General features: G+C 40.6%; 1 protein-coding gene across 1 annotated transcript in view; it reads left to right on the top strand.

The window, feature by feature from the left end:
• Window positions 1-11,285, top strand: part of CEP85L (centrosomal protein 85kDa-like) — a gene marked incomplete at its 5' end in the record, with an annotated part of 65,115 nt that extends 53,830 nt beyond the window's left edge. Inside the window, 7 exons of the mRNA XM_009867479.1 lie at window positions 684-836; window positions 1,116-1,270; window positions 2,879-2,996; window positions 3,311-3,361; window positions 8,962-9,069; window positions 9,434-9,647; window positions 11,070-11,285. Of these exons, the coding sequence (XP_009865781.1) occupies window positions 684-836; window positions 1,116-1,270; window positions 2,879-2,996; window positions 3,311-3,361; window positions 8,962-9,069; window positions 9,434-9,647; window positions 11,070-11,233 (963 nt within the window). The remainder of the gene's footprint in view (window positions 1-683; window positions 837-1,115; window positions 1,271-2,878; window positions 2,997-3,310; window positions 3,362-8,961; window positions 9,070-9,433; window positions 9,648-11,069) is intronic.
• Window positions 11,286-11,590: the final 305 nt, after the last annotated feature.

Consider the following 11,590-nt stretch of genomic DNA (forward strand, 5'->3'; position numbering starts at 1 on the left):
GTTCCTAATTAATGTTTTAGGGATACGTTGTCACTGTTACCTTCTCTTCTTTGGTTGTTGGGCCTTACTACTGGGCTTAGATTTCTATTAGTGCTGATTCAAAGGGCAGGAGCAGTGTGATACAGTGAAATGGCAGATGGGAAGACAAAGAAGAACGTGTAATTCATCTCACATTCTGCCTTACGATTTCCTATGAACCCTTCAGTATGCTTTTCAGCAATGTTATGGAAGGGCAGAAATTGGATGCTGATGCTTCCTTCTGTCTCAGCTTTTACTGCTTGTTCCTCACTGTGTAGGAGTTGCTGCTGTAGGTGTTCCCTGTGTTTTGTTTTCCTAGGCCAAAGGAAAAGGATGGACTAAAATGCTTCTTGATCGTTGTTGCATATGAACACCTCCATTGGTGAAAAAAATAAGAATATTTAACTGCTGAACTGTTTGTGTTTTCGGTTTGCAATGCACATGGAGTGTTTTGGGCAGAGGTGAAGCAACTCTGCTTTCCGGTCACGTGTGAGTCTATGACTTGGAGCTGCTGGGGTTAATCATTCTTTGGTTTTGTTTTCTGCAGTAACCAACCCTTTCATGCGTCTGAGAGTACAGTTCTTGAAATGTGACCAACCCATGCTTCCAAAGCAGGTTTATTTTTTCGCTGTAATCATAAAATATGTGCTCTTACTTCCTTCTAGCTTAAAACTAGAGATCGATATATTAATAGCTTGAAAAAGAAATGCCAGAAGGAGTCTGAGCAAAATAAAGAAAAACAAAGACGAATTGAAACCTTAGAAAAATATCTGGCAGACCTCCCAACGCTGGATGATATAGAAGGGCAGACTAAACAGGTAAGGAAAAAGGAGTTTGTTTTCCGTTTTAAAAATGCAAGCAACCTCCCTAATATCTGTTGTCAGATCTTTTATTGTTTCAACATACATTTTTTCCTCACCCATTTAGGAAGAGGAGTAATTCAGTGTTTTAGAAAGCACTTCAGCTATTAGGGTTTCTGATACTTAGATAAGTGAAATGGGCCTTAGAGTATGCAGAAGGTAACTGCAAAGCTATGGCCTGCTGCCAGGCCTTCTCCTAATGTGGCATCATGTCTTAACTAATGTAACCTGTGTTAGCTGCAAGTTCTAGAAGAGAAGAACAGGCAACTTCAAGAAACTGTTACCGACTTGGAAAAGAAGCTCGGAGAGGTGCGATCACAGTGCAGAGAAAGAGAATTGCAACTGGTGTGTCAGAAGAAAAAAGAAAAAGAGCTGGTCACAACGGTACAGAGGTATGAACAACTGCTTGGGCTATGTCCTGAAATGGACGCAATTTCCCACCTGCTGTCAAGACCTGATGACTTTGCACTCTTAAATCTATTACAGTGCTAATGTTTTTTCATGACATAAATATATTACTGTGCAGTACAATGGTGTAATGTATTAGAAAATCCAGCAAGCATTTTATTTGTGCCAATTTACAAGTAAGACCCCAGAGAAGAGTCTACCTAGGACACTCTTCACAGTCTTTCTTCAAATATGCAGCACATGGCTGCAGTGGCATCATAGCCTGCTGCCAGACAGAGGATAGAATAAACATGTGCAGCAAAGGGGCATTGTATACAAGCTGTCAGCACCCCTGTTAGGTAACTAAGCATGTCACGAGCTGTGGAAAAGCTCCCTGGATATTGGCTGACTGGTCTATCAGGGAAGGGTCAAAGATTTAAATAAATTGTGGCTGTTTCTTACCTACTTGCTGAGGATAGGGGTATTTACAGGGAGATTGAGCTGTGGCTAATGTGCTGTCATTGAACTTGCATAACTACAAAAAAGTCACACAAATGGGACAGCTATCCATAAGAAGATTCCAGATACTGTTACTATGGTACATTCTAGAGCAGGGGAGCTACTTAAACACTTCAAAAAAAATCACAGAAAAGCAGGAGGGAGGGGCAGGAAAGAATCACTTTTAATAATTTATGTGGATGTTACTACAGTTCACTGTCTCTCCTTTGTGTAAAGGTGCATGCTGCAGGAGTCTGAAAGTGTTTCCATGATGGAAGCTGGTTGGGACACCTTGCCAGCCAAATTGTTGATGCATAGTTTCCATCTCACCAATGAAAGGCCTTTTTGCTTCGTGCCCTCATAATCTAGCAGGGGATCATTCTGTCTTTTCTGAAAGGCTGCAGATAGTTGAGGTGGACTGTAATTTCTAAATTAGACAGCAAGATTGACACTAATAAACTGTATTTCCTTTCTGAGAGAAGATGAACAGGAAAGGGCTCTAGCTACACCTAGGAGCTTGAGCTGAGCTACAGAGGGTCTGAATTCCATACCCTCATGTGGGAGCAGCTGGCAGGAGTAGCTTTACGCTCCCCTTTACAAGTCATGGAGGACATGAAGGATAGGCCACCAGTACTTGGTGCAGACTCCGATTCCGAACTTGGCTTTGAGTTGTACGTGCTCCAGTGAGAGAGTCTGATTTTACAGCTGCTGTAACTTTGAGAGATTTTAGGACTCCTCTGCTCTGTGCTGGCACTGGCTTTGCCTCCCACAGTAGCACAGAGCAGCTGTGAAGCACCACAAAGCTTTTTTTTGTTTCTCTCTGCCCCATCTCCCTACCCTGTGCTGTTGGAGCTGTGCCTTTTGGGAGGTGCAGCGCAGAATCTCCATAAATCTGGTCTTGTCAGTGCCACGATAACTTCACTAGTTGTGGGTTTTTACATCATTTATCAACTTCCGGTTTGTTCATTTATAAGACTGGGTTCTCCTAGGTGTGGTTTTACAGTTCTGCTTGGAAGATGGTACAACTTGCTAATTTTCACTAGAACACACAGCCTTTCTGGCTTCTGTCAGTGCACTTCTTTTTGATTTATTTTTTTTTTCATGTTGAATTGCAGTTTACAACAGAAAGTAGAAAAATGCCTGGAAGATGGTATTCGCCTTCCCATGTTGGACACAAAACAGCTTCAGAGCGAGAATGAATTTCTCAAAGAAAAGAATGAGAAAGCCAGTAAGGTTAGTCTGCAAATGATCTGTTAGGGGCACCTTTACCCTTGAGTCCTGCATTTATTTTTTTTTTACTTCAGAAAGAACTGTCTCACTGAAAAATTACACATTTGTTGCTAATTCAGATTTCTTTTCAATACCTGTTTCTATTCAGTACACTAACTTTGCATCAATTTCCTGTTATGACAGAGTTGAACTCTCTTTGTAATTTACATTTTCAAAGATGCCATTTAAAATCTATGGTTAGACACCTGTAAGCTGATTTTTTAGAAAATGATCTGAAGAGATTCAAGCCTTTTAAATTACTCAATTTTATGTTCTAGGTCATAGACAATCAACAAAATCAGATAGCTGGATTGATTTTAGACGTGCAGGTAAGGAAGAATGTATATTCTGTTGTTTACTCTGTACGTTTTTACTTCATAAAGATAGCATTACTGGAGATGAATTTCATCCTTTTATCTTCCCAAATAGGAGGCAAAGGTAGAAATGCCAAGAACTTAATTTTATGCCCTGTAGTTGCCCTGTATTTTTCCTGTAGACTCGTAATGTGTTTGTTACTGGTGTTTATCTGGTTTAGCACTTTGCTGGTCCTCCATCATAAAGTGAAAAACTGTTGCTATGTGACATCCTTACTCTGCTGCTCTAGCGAATGTCATCTCAGAACTGCCTGTTTTGAGCGTGAGGACTGCCTCTGTAAGTAACAGTGAAGCCTCCCTGAACTTTGGGGTTCAGATAAGTCCTAAAAGTGATACTGATTAGGAGCTTCAGTGCTGAGATCCTTTGTAGAGACAGGTGCCTTTCTAAACCATGCTATATCACATTTCCCATCGTTTCAGCAAGTTCCTGTTCAGCTGATTTCTGGCACGTTACTCGGAGGTATCTTAACTCTCTTGGTGGATCTTGGGCACCTAGCTTGGGGCCAAGGACTTTTCAAGACAGCAGAGGTTGTCAGCCAGGAGTCAGTTGTAGCTCTCTGGATGGCGTTGACACATCCCGCTCCTGAGACTTGAAAGTTACTTAGTGACCAGTGTTTGTTGTGGAGAAAAGGAAACATTATACAGGTTATAGGGAAGAAGGTATGACTTGTTCTAGGAAAAAGCTGAGCATTTAAAAAACCAAGCAAACATACATCTATTTTCAGTAAATACTGAAGACCTAATTCAATGAATTCTGGTTTCTGCATTCTTATTCTAGATTGGCATTTGACTTCAGGTTGCTTCCTTGCTCTCCAGAGAGGTTAAAGTTACACAGTTTTTCTGCTTTGGCTGTATGTTAGGTTTAGAAGAACAATAAAATGGTTGTAAACAGCGAGTTGAATCCTGCTCCTTCCAAAGTGGAAGGGAGCTCTCTGTGGAGCTAGAATCCAAATAATGACAAGACAAAACTGCCTGCATAACGCTTGCTCAGAGAAAATGCTTTCTTATTTCAACTTTGCACACTGATGCAAAGTTTTACTTAGTAGCTGTTGAAATAAGTTGTCTTCTGCCCTTATATTGCTGCTTTTCTCTACCATGAAGGTAAATGGCAGGCCTGATTCCTGTCAACAGCCGTATTCTTCCTTGATTAAATTGCAGGATATTAAATACACCTGTAGAGAAGCAGTAGGGGAATTTGAGTTGCAACAAGAACATCTCTGTTAACTGAAAAGCAAAATCAATCATTTAAGCTTCTCTAGGTTTGAAGAAGACAAAATTTATCCAATTGACATGTTTTTTATGGAGAAGCCTCTTATGTGCAAAAATTGTGACACAGGCAAGTGTTCTGGCTATTTCGTAATTTAAAAAAATCAATTGATCTCCATGACCTTTCTGAGATTCTGTCTCTCTTTCTAGTTGAGTTAAGTTTACTTACTTATATACTACCTGTATATGTTGTGTTTATAAGAGATATGCACAGCTTGCCTAAGCGTATTACCACCAATCTTTTCATATTTCCTAAAATTTCTGATTTTTTTCTCTCTCATCACCTGTATCTCAAGACTAGTGATCTTTGTGCCCGTTTATACTGGTGACTGTTTTGTGTGATTAGTCTGAAGTGACTTTAGGGAGCTGAGACTGGGAAATGCTGAGCAGTTGTGACAGTCTGTGATCAAAGTAGTGTTCTGTTCTCCGGGACTTTCTCTTACTTGTCCTCTTTGAAGGTATTTTGTAGAAGGCCAGAAAAGATTTGAAAATGGTATTGGCTCTCAAATTACTTGCAGGCTACTGCAGCTTCTTTGTATCCTTGATCTCCCTGGCCTTCCACATTTGTCCCCTGGGAAGCATTGAAAATTAGGTCATTATAAACTGAAATCCCTTATCAGCACAGAGATACAATTTGTCTTCCGCTCAGAAGATCTCATTTTATTCCCTGTTGTCTGCCACGTTGTAAACTCATGCTTGAAAATGTATTTCAGTTCCTTCTTTTTAACTTGCAAGCTGAAAACAAATTCCATTTCACACAGCAGTGTATGAAGCAGTGCTAGTTTCTATTTGCTCATAATTGTGGTGGCATGATTTTGGTCTTCCTTGTATGATTTGATTTGGTTGGTTTGTCTAAGTGTGGGGAATTAAAATTCTGGTTTGTCTTTAGAAGGTGTCATGCTGCATACAGAGTACATCTTCAGAAAAAGAAGAATTGTAGATCTGAGTGGTGTTTTTTAAAAAATCTTTATTTATATGATTTAGATATCACAAAATTAACATTTTTTTGGTACAAAAAAAGACAATAGAAGTAAGTCAGATTGTGTGATGTCTGTGTTACCCCGAGTACCTCTGTCAATCCTGTGATGTCACAATAAACCCAAACTGTGTCAGGCTGGGAGTAATTGTAACTTTGGAAAGCACATGGAAAAATAAAGTAGCACTATGAGCGACTGGGAAGTCATAGCACAGTGGGCTCACCCAAGCTGGTACACACACGTGATTTTCCCGAGCTTTAAGATTAGGATAGGAGAGAATGATAGATGTTAGGTGGATCTTTTAGAAATAAACATCGTTTTCCACTTCTAGGAGTTCCCATTAAATGATGCAACTCGTGAGCTGAACATGTGCACTTTATTTGGAATATTCCACAAGTTGGTTTTGGAGTAGTTTGCAGACACCTAAATTTTAACAGCAGATGTAGTTCTGAAAATACACTGGGGAAGGTAATATTTCTGAACCTGGCTTCCTCACTGCCTACCCACCTTTGGGAAGGCTGCACAATGAAACCTTTAATGTCTGGCATTGACATGAATGTGGAACATGTTAAGTGGTAGTACTTACATGTATATTGTAACCGGGGCTCTAGATGCCTCTGAACTTGCTCATCATCAAAGGCTATTAAAATTTGAAGATACTTGGAAGCTGGGAGGGTGGTTTGAGCACCTGTATTGCCCTGATTTCCTTCTCTTTATAAGCATCTTCTGTTTTGCTGCTACTCCAGACAGAGCTAGCAGGACCTTCTGTCTTGACCCCATATGACCATTTTTCTTAGTAGGTAATGTTTTTAAAAAAATTAAAGACAACAGCTCACCACCACCGCAGATTCTGCTCATCTGCAAGCACGATTAAGGAAATGCCTGACACAGAGCTATTTCCTGCCCTCTCTGGGCCCTGCGTATTTCCTTTGACGTGAGGCAGGGCCCTCTTTCTTCCTCCTCTTCCTCCCACTGGAGCATGAAGCTGTGCTGTCTCGCACAGCTTATCTTTAGGATGTATGTTGCTTCAGCACTTCCTTCTGAGGGGCATGGTGTGGGTCAACTGAGAAACAGCTCAAATGTGAGAAAATGGTTTTACAAACAAGTAGTCATTTCTGGGTTCCGCCTGCTGATTGTTATTACTTACATGAAAATAAATGGTGGTGGAATTTAGCCCACAGTAAGTGTGTAAGTTTTATCGCAACGTCGTTTCCCAGTTTTGCAAAGGGTATGACAAAGTATTTCTTCTCTCGCTGCTAGTGCAGTGTTTGAGCTGAACGCATTGGGAGATTTTGTCAAGGGTTCTCACCTCCTGTGTGTGGCCAGACTGTGTTAAAAACTCCACTCAGTGTCGACCCTCCCTTGGCTCTTGTTACTGCTTGCCTTTTTGTCAACACTGATAATTCTTACAGCTGGCAAGTTGGTTAAATGGCTTCTCACGCACCCTGTAGCCCACATAACATTGTAAAGGACAGGCCTGTATACAGACATAGTCTTCTATGTGCTACAGTCCCTGGTACTGGTACCTTGAAATTTCTGTTCTTCATATGTCTTAGGAGCAACTCTCAAAAGAGTAAATTTGGTGTCTTTTGTTTCCCTAAGACCCCAAACCCAACATAACTTGATACAGTTTGCTGTGGTTCCATCAAGTGAGGAGCTTGGTTTTTTAATGTCTTGGAATAGGATTGCAGAGCCGTAGTGCAGAAATTTAAACCTATCTTTTCTGTTTCAACATCTCTTTTACTAAAGAGTGACTTTTGATCTTTCTGTAGCATTTAATTTAAGCTACCATATAGAATTCCCTATGAGAGAGTTCTCTACTTTGGAAAAAGAATCTTTAGGATTGTTCCTACAGAGACTTAAGACAATACATTCTTCTGGGACAGTGTCATTCTCTAAATGGAGAGCCATTGGTTTGCGAAATGCTCCTTTCCCTCACGCCCGTCACGGTCTCTGATTCTGTTCTGTGGGAGGTTACAATCAAAACTGTGCCAAGGCATGAACCAGAGTTACCAGTGCTCCAGCTGTATTTTGAGCATGACGGGATCAGATTTGCATCTTATAATTCGAAGTGGGCAACAAGTTTTGCATATCAACATGCTGAGCTGGGGATGGAGAGGACACTTGATATGCACTGTGCTAGCGCAGCATTGGATTTGTGAGTAATACCATTAATGAGAAAAGAGGATTTATTTTTTTTTTTTTCTTCCCGAAAGCTGACATGATCTCTCTTTCTTAAAGCATCATGGGTTTTTATATAATCACTATTCATTGTTATTAGTATTCAGATAAGTTGGTTGGAATACTCCTCTTTCTGAATTTTGCCAGATGACCTTGAAAGACATATCTACAGATCTAAAAGCCGACTAATGGAATAATTATGAGTGCTTTTGTCAACAAAGACACCTGTGGTCATGCTGAATTCACCCCAAAAAATCCACTTTGGAAATATCTCATGATTTCTCAGTTTTGACTCTGTAGGGCAAAACGAGGGAATTGACAGCAGCTGATTCTGTGCTGTACCAATTGTGCTTGTGTTGCTGCTTGTGACTGATCGGGAAGTCAGTCATGGATAGCTCCAATACTTAAGTACAATGGCATCCTAGAAATGTGTTAATTTTTTACATTGCTGAAAACACTAATTATTATTGTCAGTTAAAAATGACACTATAAACTACAAATAAGTTACTTTTTGCCTGCAGTTGTCATTTTTTCAGCACAGTGGAGTTGTATAGACTGTTCTGTTTTATCTTGTGTGCAAATAGTTTTAAAGAGGTTGCTGCTCTGTATCAGCTGTCAAAGGCTTTCTTCTCAACTGTGTAGAAGGTGAGGTGAATTCTGTGTTATGGAAGGTTGTAGGAAATCCTGCTGCAAGGGCTTTCTTTGTGGAAAGAAAGGGCCAAAAAACTCTTCATTTATGACTCAGAAGTGCACAAATTAAGCTAAGTGTCGTTAATTTGCTGTTTATTTCAAATGAAATTTTTTGGTTAGAATAAACAGTATTGCATTGTTGTTTTAGACTTCATGCGTTCCATATTGGAGTAAGGCTTTGCATACATACAGTCTTTTTATTTCTAAATGGATATTGCTTATTTAAAGGATTTCACTGAAATTTGGAATACTGCATTAGTGTACAGAGAGCTGTTGGAGTCCAGCTGAATATTACCAGGTGGAACATGGTAGAAAATAAAAAAATAATACAAAAGCAATAACTAACTGAAACTTAAGAATTTTACCAAGATTAATTTTTTGTCAGTGCTAATATAAAGTATGAAAACTTAAAGTCATTACCTGTGTTTTCATTCACTTTAGTCTATGCAAGAGAAACTTGTGCAAGAAGAGCTGATAGTTCAGAAGATGGCAAATGAGCTTGAAGAAAAAGAAAGAAGTATAGAGCAGTTAAATAAAACTCTCTCTGAAGTAAGTAAAAACTCCTCCAGTAACCCAGCCTCTGACTACAGCAGCTGGAAAGAACCTTATGGAATGATTACAAGATCCATTAGTAGGACTTGGAGCTTAATTACATAATTACATTGACTGTGCTGGCTGCTCTGCAGACATACAGTAGATACCATCCTTACCTCAAGAAGTGAGGACTTCAGAGGTAAATGCTGTTAAACAACGGTAATTATGAAATAGAGAGCCATTCTTTGAGGGGGTACAGAAATATTGATTATATGTATGGAAAGTAATTTTCAACTATGTTGTTTGTGGTTTGAAACAGAAAACTTTCTGCTAGAGTGCATGCTGCAGCCTAACTTTCTTTTATCCCATTTTCACAAAGAACCAAAGACTGATGGAAGAGAACGTCTGCCTGAAGGAACAAATGCAACAAGTGATGCAGTCCAGGGAGCCAGTATCTGAGAAGATGCCTATAGCAGACCAGTTGTTCAAGGAAATGTCGCATTGCTTGTTTGACTTGAGAGCACTGTGCAGTATTCTTACCCAGAGAGCTCAGGGCAAGGAGCCTAACCTTTCCTTATTGCTGGGAATCAGATGTAAGTGACATTGGCATTCCAGTGCTTAGTAGTGTTTTGACACAGAGGAATAACAGTTTAGCTAAGTGGTGCTCCAGCTTGCCAGCTGGACAGACCACTGTCACCCTTGCTGTGCAACTGGAACAGTTGTGTGTGAGAACTGTATGCCTGGAGTTCTGTGGAAAAGATGGGCTTTTAGTGCACCTGAATGGATCCACTTAAATGCATATGAATCATATAATCATTCAGGTTGGGAAAGACCCTTGGGATCACAGAATCCAACCATTAACCCTACTCTTCAAAGCTCACCCCAAACCGTATCCCTGAACACATCCAGGAATGGTGACTGAACCACCTCCCTGGGCTGCCTATTCCAATGTCTGACTACTCCTTCTGTGAAAAAAATTATTTCCTACTGTCCAGTCTAAAATTACCCAGTTGCTGTTTGAATCCATTGTGACTACACAGGCCCTTGCTCCAAGCCAGGAAAGCAGGTAACTGGCTCTTCGTCTGGACCCAAACACAGATATGTTCGCCCTACTAGAAAGGAAAGGTGTGGAGCCAGGTGCATGTCCCTCCTGAGACACACTGCACTCACTCTGAGGGTTTTCTGTCAAATGTGTTCTGCCCCATAAACTTATGCCCCACCTCCTTCATAATAAGCGGGCCTGATGTGGCTACATCACGTTTTTTCTTTTAAAGCCCGTAGGGTGACGTAGTAGGAATATACACCTGCCGTTTCAACATGTCACTGTCTGGGTTGGGGTGTCTAGTTGCAAGGCAATTAGCAAGGAAGTTAGTCTTCTACTAAGCTGTTAACTAGGAAATGAGAACTACTCCCTGAATCCAGTCAAAGCTTCAGCATAGTGCCTTGGGTATTTTCTTTTAACAAGCTTGGTAAACAATTACTTTTTTTTTGACCTACATATATCTAATCCTGATTAACATTCAGGAAACAATAGGATGTAACAGATAAGACTGGGTGCTGAACTGGGCCATCAGCAAGGTAGAGAGGTAAAATTAGTGTCCTGTGCAGCAAGAGGTACTACATGCCACATAGACTCATCTGCACTGTAACCCTCTGAAGTACTGAGGAGTGCAGCCTGTGCCAGTCACAAAGCCCATGAGACCATCCCCCAGAATTTCTAGGAAATGACTGCTCTACCCAGTTTTCTCACTGCTGTTGAGATCCATCTGACTTTAGCAAGTCTAGAGCTTGGTGTAAAAAGAAAAGCATGTCTTTGAGAGAAGCGCTGATGGTCTCTGAATTGACTTTTAAGTTCACATGGCACCATGTTTTGTTGGCTTTTCATCATATTAACGTGTGATTTGTCTTGGTGTAATTAAAAGTGACCTACCCCTCATGTCAAGGGGGGCTGACTAGTTGAAGTATTTGCAGAGTACAGTTGCTAGAGCTTTAACCTTGAGTGTTGTTTCTCATAGCACTGAGCTGTTCCTCTGAAGAGAATGAAAATTACCACAGCACGGAAACCCTTTCGAAGAAACTCTTGGATGTTCGTCAGTTACGCAAGGATATTGATGAATTAAGGACTGTGATGTCGGACCGTTACGCTCAGGACATGGGGGACAATTGCATTGCTCAATGACACATTTCATCATCATAAGCAAATGACTTAATAAATGCTGCTGTGTCACAGGTCTTTGCATTTCTATTAAGGAGCCATGTAGGAAGTCTGCAAATAGCGCTGCACATGCATCTCTGAGGATTGTGCATATTTAATCTCAGGAGTCTGGTGGGGAGGTGAGAATCATCATTTGAACAGAGTGGTACAAACGACAAGAAGTCTTTCGTCCAGACTACTGAATGTAGAAACAAGCTGTGAAGAATGATTCAGTTGGACACTCTTTCCTTCGTTAGGCCTCTTTTCTTACTAGTTTCTGGAACCAGAGCACCAAAACACCTGTGCTGCTACTCCTCTCAGTCCTTTCCTTCTTCCAGGGTT

This window comes from Apaloderma vittatum, unplaced genomic scaffold (genome assembly GCF_000703405.1).
Source record: "Apaloderma vittatum isolate BGI_N311 unplaced genomic scaffold, ASM70340v1 scaffold10734, whole genome shotgun sequence".
In the NCBI taxonomy this organism is placed as follows: Eukaryota; Metazoa; Chordata; class Aves; order Trogoniformes; family Trogonidae; genus Apaloderma; species Apaloderma vittatum.